Genomic DNA, 16,706 nt, shown 5'->3' with positions numbered 1-16,706 from the left:
TGATTTGCAGACCCAGAACACATTGAAAACTTTGAGAAGAATCTTGCGTCCATGAACTGCTCGGAAGAAATTTGTCTGCTCACCACGTTTGCTCAGATGGCACAAGCCAAGCGGGCTGATGCAGATGAGGACTTCATCAGAGTCATTGTACTGGAGATATATGAGGTGGGCAATGCCACGGGGCCAATTCTGTGAGGTGCTGAACACGACTGTGGAGCACTGAGCAGTCTTCCATTGTTAAGTTAAATAGAAAGTTCAAGGCATTCAGCACCCATTAGGATTAGGGCTTTAATTTATAACCCTATCAAGCTGTTCTCTTCTCCTGGCTTGATTGTTTAATACTCTAGGACTGAAATAAAGTATCCTGGATGGCTTGTTTGTCATTGCTACATCGGAACATCACTTCTGTAGACCAGGCTGGAATGAACAAAGTCAGGACATGGGAAATCTTTTCTTTTCCTTGCCTCATTCCCTTTCTCTGTTGGAGCTGGCCTGCAGTGCATCAGAACTGACCTACCTGGAGCTCTGACTTTCCAATTTTATTGCTACCCGTGTGTACCCATTTTAATTTTCTGAGATCCATGGAGTCTGTGTAGCCTAGGCAGTGTGGTCCAATAACTTTTCATGCTGTGTCAGGATAAACAATTGGAAGAACTTGGACTGGAGTTTGCAGTTTGTAAACACCACTGTCCAGGATCAGCAGAAGAAAAAAGATATTATTTTATTATATTCTCCACTACACTGCCCATGAACCTAATCATAGTGTGTGGGTTTTTTTGTCCCCTCCACCCCTCTGTTTTCACCTTCTCAGGTATCTTATGTCAGCATTTCCACAAGAGAGACATTTTCAAAGGTTGGCAGAGAACTCTTGGGAGCAATCACAGGTGTCCATACTGGGGTCATTTCTGTGCTCCTGGATCGAGTTAGAGACACCATTGAAAAAGTCGGGATGGTAAGAGCCGATCTGTGTCCTTTAAAACAGCCACCATTAAGAGCTTAAAGTGGATGTTACGACCTCGTGTATTAAGGATGAATAACCAGAAATTTGGCACACAGTGCTTTATTAGGTGGTGCAAATAGAAACTGGTTGTGCTGTGACTGTGAGCAAATATGCTCGGCATGCTCAGATGGGAGTAAATAGAATGGGGGAATGAGGGATGCTGGGATCAGTGTTGAGTAACGGTCAGTCCTTTTTCACTGTGTGTTGCACAGTGCTGAGCACATTGTCAGCACTAAAGAAACCAATCTCTTTAACCATTGATTTGTAATACGTGTATTTTCCCCCTTACAGGTTTCCTTATACTTGTTTAAAGAGCTGCCATTGTACCTTTGGAAGCCCTCTTCCTCGGAGATAGCGCTGATCCGTGACTGGCTATTGAATTATAATCTGAGCACGGTGGAGAATAAACTAGCCTGCATTATCCTGGAAGGGCTAAACTGGGGATTTGGTGAGCATGTATGTATTAAAAATTGAAAGCTTGACACTCAGTCAGACCTGAGAAAAACTGTTATTCAACTAGCATTGTAACTAATCACGAATGCTGGAGATCAGTTAACGGTACTAACACATTCTACAGGGATGTGATGGGTTGCTTTGTATGCATTTGAAGGTGTGAGAATACAGGTATCCCAATGGTTTTGGAAGATGCTACTGGAGGAACCAATTCTGTTCCCCTGCCATACTGTCACAGTTATGATTGGCAGAGGCAGAGCTCCCTCATTATAAACCAGAGGAGGCAACTGGTAGTATGTTTTCTGAGGGCCTGTTGACTCTGGAATGTGCTTCTCTCCTGGGCCTGCCAGTACCCAGATTTCCAAGTGCTTGGCATAGATCACCTTTTCCTTTCCTGCATTTAAGGAGGCAGGTGGATTTATAGGAGGTGTGTGTGTGTGTCTGGAAACTGAGCTAATTTAAGTGTGAAGTCTTTGTTATGATATGACTGGACTGGAGTCCTTTGGTGCTTGTGGAAAAGTCCTTCAAACTGGAAACTAGTTTTTGGAATTGTGGTTTGAAATATTGTACAGAAACGTTAGCTTTTGAAATGTTTTTTATATGATTTTTTTTTTTTTAGGATGGGGCCAGAAAACTCAAAAACAAATCAATAAACTCTTGTGGTCTCTAGGAAGGTCATTCTCCATAGACAGGTCCTCAGCTGTAGAGCTCTGTGTGTCTAGAAGTCTCTGAGCCTGAGTTCATTATCCTTCAGTGTACGGTGCAAGACTCCTCTTGCTGACCAAGCATTTGGCTAATCTAATGCACCAGTTATGTTCTTTCCTTTTTGTGTTTACATTGACATCAGTTCCTTGGTGATGTAACCAGAAGCCAGGTGAGGGTACATTACAATGAGAATGATGATACAACTTTATAGGTCTTCTTTAATAAAGAAAACAAACTTTAACAGGATACTACTCTTCACCTCGATCCAGCTGTCCATGCTGAAGTTGCATTAATGGTCCTAGAAGCGTACCAGAAATACCTCCCTCAAAAACCGTATGGTGGACTGCTTTCTGAAAGCATAAAACAGGTACTTCTCCATCTCTGAATTTTTGGTGGTTGTAGATGAAAGAAGTGAAGGATGGGAACCTCAAGCTTAATTTTAAAAAACCCAAACTTTCATGCCGTTGTATTGAGCATTTCATGACTGAAAGGATAGTTATGATGCTCGAGCTAAGGTATTTGTTACACACAGAAAGACTATGTTAAAAGAACATTATAAAGATTGCAAAGTCAAGCTCTCAACCTTAATTCTGGCATTTCCTAACTTTTATCTGTGAAATTTTGATTCATTCCCCCTTATGCGTATGCATGATGATACAGTGTTTAATTATGTGATCCCATGTAATTTGCACAGGACCACTGCCTATTCAGTGCACTGAGTGGTTGATGCTCAATTAATGAGCAAGCTATTCAGTCTTTTGTTTTCTCCTCCTGGTTCAGTGGTTGGCCCTGATGTCTGTTCAGACTCTGTTGTGAATACAAAATTATTAATTTCCTCATGGGGTTTTCCTTGGTGCTCATCTCTGTAGTATCTGCATACTTCACAAACATTAAATTAATTTCCCAGCACCCCAGTTGGGAGGGTCATATTATCCACATTTTACAGATGGGGAACTGAGGTACAGAGAGATTAAAGTCAAAAGTATCTGTCCCCCTGGCTCTGTCCTGTCCCATCTGGCTCTCAGTCTCCTTGTCCAGCCAGTCCATCTCCCCACAATCCTATCTCTTAGTCCTACTTCTTTCCCTCACCCCCGCCAGTCCCAGTCATGCTTGTGTCCTCCCTATCCAGGTGCCTTGCCCCAATGTACTTCCCATCGCCTTTGCATTCGAATCAGGCAGCTTCCTCTTCCACTCTGTCTGGGGCCAGCAGAGAAGGGCAATGAGAGCACAAAAAAGACAGGCTCTCTCAGTTCCAGTGCTGAGTCTGGCCTGGTCCATGTCAGCCCACAGCTGCAATTGTGGGTAAAGTCCTGCTGAGTCCTCCATAGCTCTGAGTTGGAGCATGCTCACTGTGGATGGACTCTTCAGAGTTTTTAGCTGCTGTGCTCTAGCTAGTCTCTACTGAGCATGTGCAAACTGATTTTTCCCCCTCCAACGGCTTATAGTTTGCCCAAAATTGGGTGGATTTTCACGGGGCAGCAAAAGGCACATCCCTGATATAGCACCCCTGTGCCAAATTTCAAGTCTCTCCTCTAGAGCATGGGCGTGCAGAGCTTCTCAAAGAAAAGTTTGCCAGCATTTTTTTGACATGGGCAAAATGACATATTTCCCCCTAGCTTTGTTCTTGGAACAGCTGAACTGTTTTGGCTGAAATTTTCCCAAAACATTCAGCCTGAGACAGACGCCTGTCATGGGAAATTTCAACCCAAGCATGAGCATTTGGGCATTTATAAGCAACTAAAACAGGATCTTTATAATGGATAGTTTGGGGCGAGCTTAATAATAAGTGATGTTACCCGCCTTGCCTATAATAAGGCCTTCATTACATTGTGTCTGAATGCCTCACTATTTTCAATGTATTTATCCTCACAACATCCCTGTCGGGTGGGACAGTGCTATTATCCCCGTTTTACAGATAGGGAACTGAGGCCCAATGTGTCACAGGGGTCTGTGGTGAACGGGGAATTGAATCAGAGCCTCTAGTCCTAGTCTAATGCCCTAACCCCTGGATCTTCCTTCCTCTCTGGTCATGTTACTTCTTTGTTATAGGTCTCCTACTTGGCTAGTGTTGTTCGTTATGGAGAGACACCCGAGACCTCCTTTAATCAGTGGGCGTGGGGCTTGATTTTGAGGTTCAAGCTGCACAGAAATGATCATGGTGTGCAGCAGCATTGGCCTGCAGTTCCTGCTTTCAGCACTATGCTCGACATGACCGAATCAGTCATGCTTCATCCACTACTGAAGGCTGTCAAATCCGGCATCCCTATTGGCTGTTACCTTGCATTGGCAATGACTACACTGGGTCATAGGTAAGTGTGCCTTTTACTGGTGCTTGTGATGAGTGGGTAACTCCAGTGGGCTGATCATCCTCAATGGTAATGGACCGGGAGGGCTAATAAATTCTTCTTGTTCATCTTCAAATGGTCTCAGTATTTTGCTGAGGGGGATAAAAAACCCTTTTCTCTGGCCGCCTCAGGAGAATGCTTTCCAGTAACATGCTGATTTATTTATTTTCTCAGTTATAACTTAGGCTCTCTTCACATTACGGTTGAAACAGTGTTAAGTGATGACAGTGTTAAAACAGTAATTGCTGGCGTAATGTTTCTAGCCCTTGTGGACAGGGATTCCTTCTTAACCCTGCTAACCAAAAGGTGCTGTCTTGCATTCCCTCCCATATTAGTCTGCAACAATGTTTTCTAACAGTGTTGCAACAGGATGTTCAGAAACATCCCTGTCCGTGTTGTGTACTAGAAATTGGTAAGACCCTTGTTACTTCAGTCAAAATGTTAGTGAGCATCCTAACCTAGCATTAAACATGTTTCAAAACAGTCCTTTCTAGGATAGTCTCAGCCACTTTGTGGTTAGGCTCTCTGTGAGTTTCTCCTTTGATTAGTTCAAAACTGTAAAGTGATGCTACTCGTGTCCTGCCATAATATTTTCACTCTTTTCCCAACTTTTAGCTATTTTGCTTTCTCCATATAATGTTGATTTAATTTGTGAGGAGAAATTGCCTAGTGCTCTTCTGAAAACATCCACTCAATGTGCACTGGCAGTCAAAAAAGGCTAACAGACTGTTGGGAATCATTAGGAAAGGGATAGATAATAAGACAGAAAATATCATATTGCCCCTATGTAAATCCATGGTACGCCCACATCATGAATACTGCATGCAGATCTGCTCACCCTGTCTCAAAAAGATATATTGGAATTGGAAAAGGTTCAGAAAAGGGCAACAAAAATGATTAGGGGTATGGAACAGCTTCCATATGAGGGGAGATTAGTAAGACTGGGACTTTTCAGCTTGGAAAAGAGACGACTAAGAGGGGATATGATAGAGGTTTATAAAATTATAACTGGTGTGGAGAAAGTAAATAAGGAAGTGTTATTTACTCCTCATAACGTAAGAACTGGGGGTCACCAAATGATATTAATAGGCAGTAGGTTTAAAACAAACAAAAGGAAGTATTTTTTCATACAACGCACAGTCAACCTGTGGAACTCCTTGCCAAAGGATGTTATAAAGGCCAAGACTATAATAGGGTTCAAAAAAGAACTAGATAAATTCATGAAGGTCCATCAATGGCTATTAGCCAGGATGGGCAGGGATGGTGTCCCTAGCCTCTGTTTGCCAGAAGCTGGGAATGGGCGGCAGGAGATGGATCACTTGATGATGACCTGTTCTGTTCATTCCCTCTGAAGCAGCTGGCATTGGCCGCTATCGAAAGACAGAATACTGGACTAGATGGACCTTTGGTCTGACCCAGTATGACCGTTCTTATGTTCTTCCTCCCTTGCATGTGCTCCCCAGTAGGGTTAGAGCAGTTTGATTCCATGTTTTTAAAGGGCGGTTCTAGCTTGAGAAAGTGGGTGGTGTGATCTGAGCATAGGATGAGAAGCATCCTTTTAATTTGTGTTATGATATTGACTCCCACTGTGGCTTTGGGAAAATCTTTTGCTCCGTCTCCCCATATGAAAAATGGGGGCTAATATTGATCTTATATCACAGGAATGTTGAAGGCTGATTAATGTTTAAGCAAACTGAAAAAGTGAAGAGCTATGAAAGTGGAGGTATTTAATATTAATGTTACGTCTTCCTGGCATAGAAGATCTGGGCATTGAAATGTTATCCTCACTACCTTTGACATTGCCCCAGGGCTGCGCGTTTGTACTGCTAGCACTTGATACCAGGAACTGCACTGAATGAGATGTAGGCTCCCTTTTCCTAGACATCCCTTTTCCCTGCAGTGTTCGAGGCTGCTGCAAGATAAAATCAGGAATTCCACATAGCATCTCCTGTAGTGAAATGCATTGCCAGCTATCGAATGGCTCCCCATCTCCATCTGCAGCAAATACCTACCGTGGTTAGAGGCCTTAATTCTCTAGGGCTGACAATCCAGGAAGTTTCACCACCCTTAAATTCCTCCTTTTTTGGGAGGGAATGAGGTGGAAAAACTTGAATCTGCTTGGATAAATTCACAAAGATTGACGCTATTTAGTATTTGTTGGTCATTTTGTTTGTTTTTGTTTCTCTCCTTGCAGCATTGAAAAGTTCTGTGCTGAAGGGATCCCTCTGCTGGGCATACTGGTGCAGTCTCGGTATCTGAGAACAGTAGTCCATGTACTGGATAAAGTTTTACCCTTGTTCTATCCCTGCCAGTATTACCTTCTGAAGAACGAACAGTAAGCATGATCTTTATTTAACTGTAGTGCCAAGGCAGAGCGATAGTAGTGTGCGGCAACAGTTGACTAGAAACATAATCAGCGTATTTGCCAAGTTGTTTTTTTTTTTTTTTATACAACGATTGTGATCAGTGGCACAGCTGTGGTGGAAACACCCACCACATGTGCTATCACCATGTGTGCAGACATCCTGCTGAGACCAGTGCTGTAGCTTGTAGCACAGTTCTCCAGTCTCTGGACAGCCTGACACGTTCTGTCTGTGGATGGGCTAGGTAGAGGAGCAGGCAACACTCTGGGTGTCAAGCTGTTAATGCCGTTACTGCTAAGCATGTTAAAGTTCTAGTCAGAATCCCCATAGGGCATGGCCCAAAGGCCTATTAACATAACGCCCTGTCATGACTAATTGCTGTGTTACTAAGCCAGGCTGCATAACTTTCTATCCAAAATCAATCCCCTCCCAAGTCCTCATGGCTGTCATGCTGAAACATGGTCTGTTCCAGGACTGACTGGTCAGTATTTAGAGCCCCATGGGGCAGACAAGGGTAGTTTTCAGTCTCTTTCAACGAGAGTACTTCAGAGAGTGCTTTCCTGTGCAGGGTAACTTCTGCAGAGAAATCCTGAAATATAAACAGCTCCCTCCACCAGTGTCCCATGTGCCTTTCTCCTGATTACTGATCTATGTCAGTTCATGTCAGACATCTCTCCAGATGTTCTTCAAGACTAATGTGCACTGATACCACCCGAACTGTCTGAGGAGCAAGGTCAGGTTTTCTTTCTCTGCCCCACTGCCTTTGCTGGTTGTGAGGCCATACGATGCTTTCTTGATTTGAGCTTTTCTCCTGTTCTTCCCGTTTCCTCTTGCACAAGTCTGCAAGTGTCAGGCACTCCTGTGCTTCTATAGCACTGCAGAGTGTATTACAAACTCTGCATATAGAACCTCTCATGTAGAGTGTGGCAGTCCACTGGCACACTGTGCAACACCAGGCAATGTGGAATTTTGGCTAACAATAATTGGGCAATTCTGTCTCTTACAAGTAGTACCATAATCCCTGCAGAGCAGACTGGACCTCAGTTTTTTAAGATCTCATCTGAGACCTGTATACACAAACTGATGCAACTCGCCCTCCGAAATACCACTCGCCTAGCTTTGTCCCACACACATCTTCATGCCTTGTTCCATGTTGGTCTCTGTTCCTGGAATTCTTTCCGTCTCTTCCCACACCAGTCAACTTCCCTTTCATAATTCAGCTGTCTCTTGAAAACACACTCTTTCTACCAAATGTTTCCGTGTTGATCTAGAGTTGGCGATCCAAACATCTTTGAAAAAGAAATTGCATTGATCTGAGATTATACAATTTGAGGGACTGTCGCATCTGAAATGTCTGAATTAGACTGAGGCAGCTCATATGTGACCTCTGTGCATTTCTGATGCAGTGAGGGTGATAAATTGGGTCCCATGCCATTTACAACACGTTGATGTGTCAGATGAGACTGTAAAGGCCTGTCTGCTCTTTGCTGATATTTATGAAAAGCACATTGAGATCTTTAGAGTAGGATGGCATTGGTCAGAATTTTCCTTCCTTACAAGTTCTGTGTAGTGGCTCGTGGCTTTTGCTCCTGGTGCTGCCGTGTTTCAGCAGTGGGGAGTTTAGGAAGGGTTGAAACTTAAGATGATAGTTCAGATGTTCTCATGCTGATTTTTAAAAATGCAGACTTCTTTATAATGGTTTGGGTTTAAGTCTAATAATTGTCACCTTTGGTATTATGACACTTAAATCCCTCAGAACAAACCAACCCAGCCCTTTATGTATGATGTAGGAGAAATCTTAGAATTGAATGAATTTCATTTGTGATTATTATGGTCTCTAGGTTTTTATCTTACATCCAGCTGTTCCTTCACCTGGATAGTGGAGTTCCACAAGGCATGACTCAGCAGGTTACGCACAAAATGACGCAACACTTGACCGGAGCAAGCTATGGAGAAAATGTGGAGCTTCTCAACAGCATGATCCAGGTCAGAAAACGACGCGTGAATGGACTGTACATCTAATGGCTAGCGGGAGATGGATCTGCCGTGCTCCAGTGCTAAATTTTTTTTTTTTTTACTTAGTGTTGCAGCTCTCGATTGTTAAAAAGAGAGAGAATGCTCACCAGTGTTGCTTAGAATGTGGTATGAAGCATAATTTGCACACTGACATTAGGGTTGGGTAGAGCAGGAATTAAGAGGTGTATCTGGCTACTGTTAGGGTTTGTAAGTTTTCCTTTCTGATCGCTGGTTTGTGATCAGTATTTGGAAAATGGTACTGGTATAGAAAGAATCGGTACTGGTCTGCCAAAGTATCTGTAGCCCTATCAGGTCATGAAGTCTAGACCCCAATGGAGTTAAATGGAAAAAATACCAGGCTTAGAAAAGACGATAAACTGATACCCATGATGACACTGAGAGTTCTGCCTTGCAGGGAGAGCAGAATGAACACAACAGGGTCAGCATTGCCAGGCTGAGAGCCTGCAGGGTTTCAAATGTATGGCCTCAGTGACTGTTTCTTCTCCTGCAGAGTTAGAAGCCTTAGAAATGGTCTCTTCTCCAGCAGTGTTCATAAGCTCCACGGACCCCCTGCTTCAACATCTCTTTATCCTGAGAATTTCTGTGGTCAGGGATAAGAACAAAAATAGCAAATCCTTTACAGTGACGTCATTTGTGTCCTTCTGAAAATAAACAGATATCATTAGAGCCCTTGATGCTGTCACAAAAATCAACCGATGGAAATTAAACAATTGTTCAGTAAAGTTTTGTGCTTTAGTAATTCAGGCTGGGCGCTGTTTGTTAATTCCACCCTGTAACTTGGCAGACCCACATTTTTATGAGCCGTCAGCCTGATGGAGTGTGGCCAGCTGCAGTGCTGGAGTTCTGGGTGCAAGTTCTCACTGCCCAACAGCTGTGGCACAGAGACAGAGCAACGCTCTACCTGCTGGATCATCTATGCAAAGCAGCTTTTCAGCATAGTCAAGAGGACTGTGTGCAAAAACTGCTCTACCAACAGCATAAGGTAAAACAGATGAATTAGTGCAGCTGTAGAAAAGTTCTAAAGGTTTAGGTCTGGAATTATCAGTTCCAAATAAATCTTTGTTCTATATATAGTCCAAGCCCATTTATCTGAAAAGTAACAGGGATGTCGGTAACAATTGAGTAAATTGGGGTTTGGCTAATTGGGTGGTACTGTGGTACTGAGTGAATTGGGATGGGCGCATCGCTGGCATTAAGACAAATAGGGAATTTTGAAGTATGGAGTCTTTGGTAAAGGGAGTTTTACTGTATCTTTAAATTATGGTTCCTGACTTACTAATACTGTGTTTATAGTGTTCTCAGTGCTTTACATGGTACAACAATATACAGGCCCAGCCCTAAAAGACACAAGACAGGATGCATTGTTCTTGCTTTTGGATTTTCCAAACTAGGATGGTTTAATTATATTAATTGTTATTTGGCCTCCTGTGGACCTCCTGGAAGAAATGAGATTTTTAGCTGGTGTTTCAGTGATGGTTTTGTGAAGCAGGATTGGGAGTTGGTTGCACACATAAGGGGCAGGCTGGAGAAAGGCACAGAGACAGTTCCATAGCTAAGTAAATTCCCCATCACTCTCTCTCATTCATTCTTCATTTTATGCAAACTTCCCCTGCAGAATGCCTTAGGTTATCACTGTGACAAAGGTCTGCTCTCTTCACTGGTCAGCTGGATTGTGGCAGGAAATGTGACCCCTTCCTTCATCGAGGGCAGTGCGAATTCCACACAGGTAGGCAGTTACGTAACTCGGAAGTGCTCTGTTTTTCCCATGACCCCTGTTTGAGTGTCGTCTTCTACTCTTGTCATTCCTTTTTTTTCCTTATTGCAAAAGGTCTCTTGGGATGAAATAAAATTCGAATCTAGTCTGAGAGAGCACTGCAGGCTTATCAGACTGGAGACGTCACAGGCCTTTGCACTGACATTTTTTGGCGTGAGGGAGTCGGCAATTTAAATCCTAAATCTGTACCCAAGAACTCGTTTAACATGACTGTCAGTACATACATAATGTGTATCTTCCTCAGATAATCCTTTGTAGGCTTCAGTGTGAGAGACTGGGCTGCTATGTTTGACAAATGTTATAAATTCTGGTCACCCTCCTCTCTGCTTACAACATGTAACAAGCCCCTAAGCAGAGACCTGTTGCATGTGTTGTGTGGAAGAGGAGTTCCGATGATAAAATATGTGGGTTGGTTATTTTATCTGGAGTTCTCTGAATGGATAATGGTAACTGCAGATGGCGGGAGGGGATAACTCAGTGGTTTGAGCATTGGCCTGCTAAACCCAGGGTTGTGAGTTCAGTCCTTGAGGGGGCCACTTAGGGATCTGGGGCAAAATCAGTACTTGGTCCTGCTAGTGAAGGAAGAGGGCTGGACTCGATGACCTTTCGGGGTCCCTTCCAGTTCTATGAGATAGGTATATCTCCATATATTATATTATATTACGGATCTTACCCTTTTGTCAGCTAAGATCCTTCTAGTTCTAATAGGTCAGCAGTGAAATGGAAGGTTTGGTTGCATATATATGGGGAATAGGGTATCTGTTCATAAAACTTCCTGGCTCCATGCGATGATGCTTTCAGAACTTCATAGTAAGGATCTATAAAAAATATTTAGAAAACAGCAGGATTTCCTCTGTAGTCAAGTTTTTCTATACACTGTATCTTACAGGTTTGGTTTTCATGGATGGTTCTGAATATGGAGTCCATATTTGAAGAAGATTCCCAACTTCGCAGAGTTGTGGAGGGTGAATTGGTCATCAGCGCTTTAACTCCTGATCAGGCTCTGAAGGCAAGAGAACAGTTACCCCCTTCATACATAGAAAATTGAGTCTTCTCTTGAGCCATTCCTGGCAATTTTGCTTGCACAGACACCAGTGTATCTCTATAAGACCTTATTTGCTTGGTTTACAGGGGGGAAAAAAACACTCTAAAGGATTTTCCATCCTCTTTTTTTAGTTTAACATTTTAAAACCAGCATGCCAAAGGCCTGATTTTTAATACATTATTATTTTTAATGGTTTTTTTATAGTAACTCTTCTATCTGTATATGAAATACTTAGAGCATATTTACTATGGCATCTGAGCACCTCTCAATCTTCAGTGTATTTATTTCACAAGGGTGCTGTGAGGATAGGGCAATACTATTATCCTCCTGGTACAAATGGGGAAACTGAGGCATTAAAGGAACCAAATGATTTGCCCAAGCTCACACAGGGAGTCTGGTGAGTCAGGGAATTAAACTCATGTCTCTGGAGTTCCAGGCTAGTGCCCTAACCACTGGACCCTCCTTCCTTCAACTATTGCAGCATAAATGTAATTTTGTTTACTGAGTGAGCCTTAAACCATTGGTCATAAATATTGAACTGGATAAAAAAATAGCTTATTGCTAATATGAAACCAATACAGGTGGTCTTATGTTTGTAGAGTTCAGGGCTTGGTGGATGCTCCTGTGTCATTTTGCTTGGCCTTCATCTCATCTATCTTTGGAAAAGCTGATGCAATTTCTTTTTTAGTGAAAAAGTTAGCTTTCCATTCAGTACTGCTCCACTGCACTAGTTGTTCTTACATTTGCAAAACACTATTGAAAGTGCTCAGCACCTGTTACATTCATTAGTACCCTGTTGGTTTCTTGGGCCTCACAAAATATATATGGTCTGCTGTTGTCTACAGGATGGCATGGGGATGTATGCCCCCATACAGAAATGTCAAACGTGTTCTGTGGAGAAGGTCAACTTACAATTTGAATTAAATTCTATGCCCCTTATGTGCTGCTTTGGTTCACGGCAGTCCTTCTGCTGGTGCCAGCGGTATGTTTGCATGAAGATCGAAGGTATAATATGACCTTCTAATAGCAAACCAAGTGGACTGGATTGGGCCTATAGCTGAGAGTTGGGCACCTCGGCCTTAACATTACTGCAGAAGCGTGACTGTTTCATGGGTTACTGCTATCTAATAGCTGTAGTTTATTCACAGTTCCCAAACCATCCTTGCTCTGCTAATCAAAATTAAAGATGTAGGAATAAATTAGAACAAAGTCTGTTGTAGGGAACTGCAATGGAAATGGGCCTCCTAGAACACTTGTTGAAAAGAGTTCTCCACTTCTTTTGCAGAAAGCCCAGGCCCAGCTGAAGCTGCCTATTGTACCTTCTCTCCAGAGATTAATGATCTACCGCTGGGCTCATCAGGCCCTTGTTACCCCTGCAGATCACCCCCTTCTGCCCCTCATCTGGCAAAAATTTTTTCTCCTTTACCTTCACCGACCAGGGCCGCAGTATGGGTGAGTTTGTTATTCGTTAAAGGTTCTAAAATAATTAGTGGCAGGCGTTTGTGTTTCCAGTATAAAATGAGATTACTAAGTGCCTTGTACAACCCCTTTTCCATGGTGCCAAGAGCTCAGGTGAGAGCAGTATTTAGTGTCAGCCGTCTCCGTGAAGCAAAAACCAGTTTATGGTGCAGAGATGTTTGATTTGACATTAACAACAAGACTTTTGTTTTGAAGGTTACCTGTAGATGGCTGTATTGGAAGAAGATTTTTCCAGAGTCCAGCTCATGTTAACCTATTAAGTGCAATGAAGCAGCGCTTGATAGAGGTGGCAGACTTCCACCATGCAGCTAGTAAAGCACTTAGAGTAGAGAGTGCTGCAGATGGCAGTGAAGGCTTGTCACAAAAGGGGACCTGTTCACCAGATTACCTGACTTCACCAGAACTGCATAAAGAACTTGTCAGGTAAAAAAAGCCAGTCCTGTTTAAGTCATGGTTGAAACAGCTAATTTCGCTATGGCATTTACTGAGATCCTGCTGTTGTTTAGTATGTACCATACACATTCTTCTTCGAGTGATTGCTCATGTCCATTCAACTTAGGTGTGTGTGCTCGCCACATGCACTGGTGCCGGAAGTTTTTCCCTCAGTAGTATCCGTAGGGGACCAGCTCTGGCGCCCCCTGGAGTGGCGTGCATATGCCGCGGCATATAGGGCACCGCCGGCCCCCTCCACCCTCAGTTCCTTCTTGCCACTAGTGATGGTGCATGGAACTGATACTGCTTCGGCTAGAGCTGTTGCTTTTAGTTCGTTCAAACTCATTTGCCTCTTGCAAATTTTATTGTATATATTTCCCTCTAGTTTAGTTCAACTGATTTGTTAAGTTAGAGACTTAGTAGGTCCCTAAAGAGACTTTGCCTCGGGATGGGGCATGCCCCGGTCCTCAGGCTTTAAACCCCATGATTGCTGTAAAGGGCTAAGCCCATTAGCAATCCACATAATGCAGTAACCCCTCACTTAAAGTCGTCCCGATTAACGTTGTTTTGTTGGTACCTTGCTGATCAATTAGGGATCATGCTCGTTTAAAGTTGCGCAATGCTCCCTTATAATGTTGTTTGACAGCCGCCTGCTTTGTCCACTGCTTGCAGGAAGAGCAGCCCGTGGGAGCTTGGAACCAAGGTAGACCAGCAGCCCCCCTATCAGCTCCCTGCTCCCCTAAGTTCCCTGTGCGGCAGCTGCCCAGCAGGCTATCAATTGCCAGCAGTTCAGCTGTCCCTCCCACTCACTGCCATGTGCTGCTCCTGCCCTCTGCCTTGGAGCTGCTCCCGGGAGCCTCCTGCTTGCTGTGCTGGGGGGGAAGAAGGGTGCTGATTCCATGGTGTCCCTCTCCCCCCTGCTCCTGCCCCCCACTTACCCTGTCTCCACAGAGCAGCGGGGAGGACACCACAGGTTCTCAGAATGGAGGGAGCTTGCTGGCAGCAGCTGTTGTCTCAACTTGCTGATCTACTTAAAAGGGCAGTGTACTTAGAGTGCGGTCAGCATACTTAAAGGGGCAATGCACGTCTCTCTCTCACACACAGGGTGTATGTCTCTTTCTCGGCCATGCTGTCTCCCCTCCCTCCATTCGTGCTGCCTTGTAGAGTGTGAGGCTACAGTAACAACGTGTTAACCCTTGAGGGCTCAGCTGAGTGCTAGTTCATCATTTAGCAGTAAGGCATTCCCTGGAAAATATCCCACCCTCTTCCATCCTCTAACTTCACCACCTCAACCAAGCTTCACAATCATCATTGCTGTGTACAGTATTAAATTGTTTGTTTAAAAGTTATACTCTGTGTGTGTGTGTGTGTGTGTGTGTGTGTGTGTGTGTATGTATGTATGTATGTATGTATGTATAATATATATAAAAAAAATAGTCTTTTTTTTGTTTGGAGAAAATTTTTTCCCTGGAACCTAACCCCCACCCATTTACATTAATTCTTATGGGAAATTGGATTTGCTTAACATCATTTCGCTTAAAGTAGCATTTTTCAGGAACATAACTACAACGTTAAGTGAGGAGTTACTGTAGTTTACACTGCTTGAGCGAAGGTCACATTAGTGATAAGTGCAAAATCTGCAAGTCCTTCAAGCCCAGGACGAAGAGGAGCGTGACATTTGTTTGAAGGCGCTCCTGATGGAGTCTGCCCTTACCCCAATGCCGGAGCAGTGCTCCGATTCGGCACCAAGCACCATGAGCTCGGTGCACAGCACCCCGCCGGTACCATCTACGAGCCGGCACCAGTCTCCTTGCGTGGCTCCAGCCAAGAAGCCCAGGAAGATGGGGCGAAGAAGGTCTCCAGCTTCTCACAAGGGAAAGGACAAGTCGGGGGTGGACCAAGGCCCTGTCTTGGGCACCTCTTCAACCCCTTTGGGATCCCGGGCCCCAGCTCATGTCGAGTGGAGTAGCCCCGCCCGCTCCCCACCGGATACCCCAGATAGCAGCGGAGGTCCTTATCATCTCCGGGTGTTGTCCATGCCAGAGGCCCTGCAAGCAGCGCAAGACATTATGTCCCTCCCGGTGCCACCCATTCCGGCCCTGGTGGGGTCCTGGTCCTGGGGTAAACCCGTGTTGGCACCATCATAGTCTCCACCTTTCCGGCAGCGCTCCCCGTGGTGGGGGGCACGTCCTGCCAATGGTCGCCCTCTTGCAGCCGACACGCTTCTGCCCATGATAGGCAGAAGCTTCATAGCCCCATCCAGTCTCTGGAGCTCGGACAAGGGCAGAGAGGCTTGAGGCGCGGCTCGCCGGTAACCGGGTGCAGACCTCTGGAGGTATGCGCCCCCCGGCAGGAGTTTTGGAGTTGATGTCCGAAATCTCCGCGGCACTGGTACCGCTCCAGGGACAGGTCGAGGGACCGACGATACCATTATCTGGACCGTTGCCAATCCCCCAGGCGGCGTCCCCGCGTGCGGCTTCATCTTCACGATGCCAGGCCCGCTCTGGTTCCCGGTCCCGCTCCACATCCCTGTACCGCTCGTTAAGTGTGAGGCGTAGATCGCCAGCTCGGGCCATTGCAGATCTGCCAAGCGCCGCCGGTCGCTGAGAGCCCAATCCAGACGCTCATCGAGGTCAGCCAGATCCAACTCCGGGAGGAGCGACTGGTACCAATCGGGACAGAGCCACTGATCAGTCCCGTCCTGCTGATGCATGACCTCCCATTTTGACGGGCACGCCCTGTTCGCAGAACAGACAGACATTAAACTCCATGGCCTGAAAGATTCCTGCACGACCATAAAAACGCTGGGCCTGTACGTCCCTGGCCCCGCCCGCAAGTGGTTTAAACCGCAGCAGTCTCAGAGCCAGGGGAGCCACCCTCGCCAGGAGCCTCCCCACAGAAGATCCAGGAGCTACAAGAGGTGCCCTGGCCACCAACCCACATCTACATCCCAGGCGGGCTCAACCCACAGTAAGCAGACGGGCAAGCACCCGTTTTGAGGGTACGCCCAAGCGTGACCTACTGGACTGTTCCCGGATCCTTCCTCCCCTCTGTTTGCCAACCGCCTTTCTTC

At 45.0% G+C, this 16,706-nt stretch overlaps 1 protein-coding gene across 2 annotated transcripts in view; it reads left to right on the top strand.

Annotated features, from left to right (window-relative positions):
• The window catches only part of EPG5 (ectopic P-granules autophagy protein 5 homolog), an 85,665-nt gene that overhangs the window by 26,323 nt on the left and 42,636 nt on the right, over positions 1 to 16,706 (top strand). For both annotated transcript variants that reach the window (XM_026649300.2, XM_026649301.1), the window contains exons 12-23: positions 11 to 165; positions 812 to 952; positions 1,292 to 1,456; positions 2,403 to 2,525; positions 4,208 to 4,467; positions 6,698 to 6,838; positions 8,708 to 8,852; positions 9,688 to 9,885; positions 10,519 to 10,629; positions 11,567 to 11,686; positions 13,008 to 13,174; positions 13,397 to 13,624. In XM_026649300.2, coding sequence (XP_026505085.1) covers positions 11 to 165; positions 812 to 952; positions 1,292 to 1,456; positions 2,403 to 2,525; positions 4,208 to 4,467; positions 6,698 to 6,838; positions 8,708 to 8,852; positions 9,688 to 9,885; positions 10,519 to 10,629; positions 11,567 to 11,686; positions 13,008 to 13,174; positions 13,397 to 13,624 — 1,954 coding nt within the window. The remainder of the gene's footprint in view (positions 1 to 10; positions 166 to 811; positions 953 to 1,291; positions 1,457 to 2,402; positions 2,526 to 4,207; positions 4,468 to 6,697; positions 6,839 to 8,707; positions 8,853 to 9,687; positions 9,886 to 10,518; positions 10,630 to 11,566; positions 11,687 to 13,007; positions 13,175 to 13,396; positions 13,625 to 16,706) is intronic.

This window comes from Terrapene carolina, unplaced genomic scaffold (assembly GCF_002925995.2).
Source record: "Terrapene carolina triunguis isolate 2854851 unplaced genomic scaffold, T_m_triunguis-2.0 Scaffold69, whole genome shotgun sequence".
Classification (NCBI taxonomy): Eukaryota; Metazoa; Chordata; order Testudines; family Emydidae; genus Terrapene; species Terrapene triunguis.
This window is presented reverse-complemented; position numbering and strand designations above follow the sequence as displayed.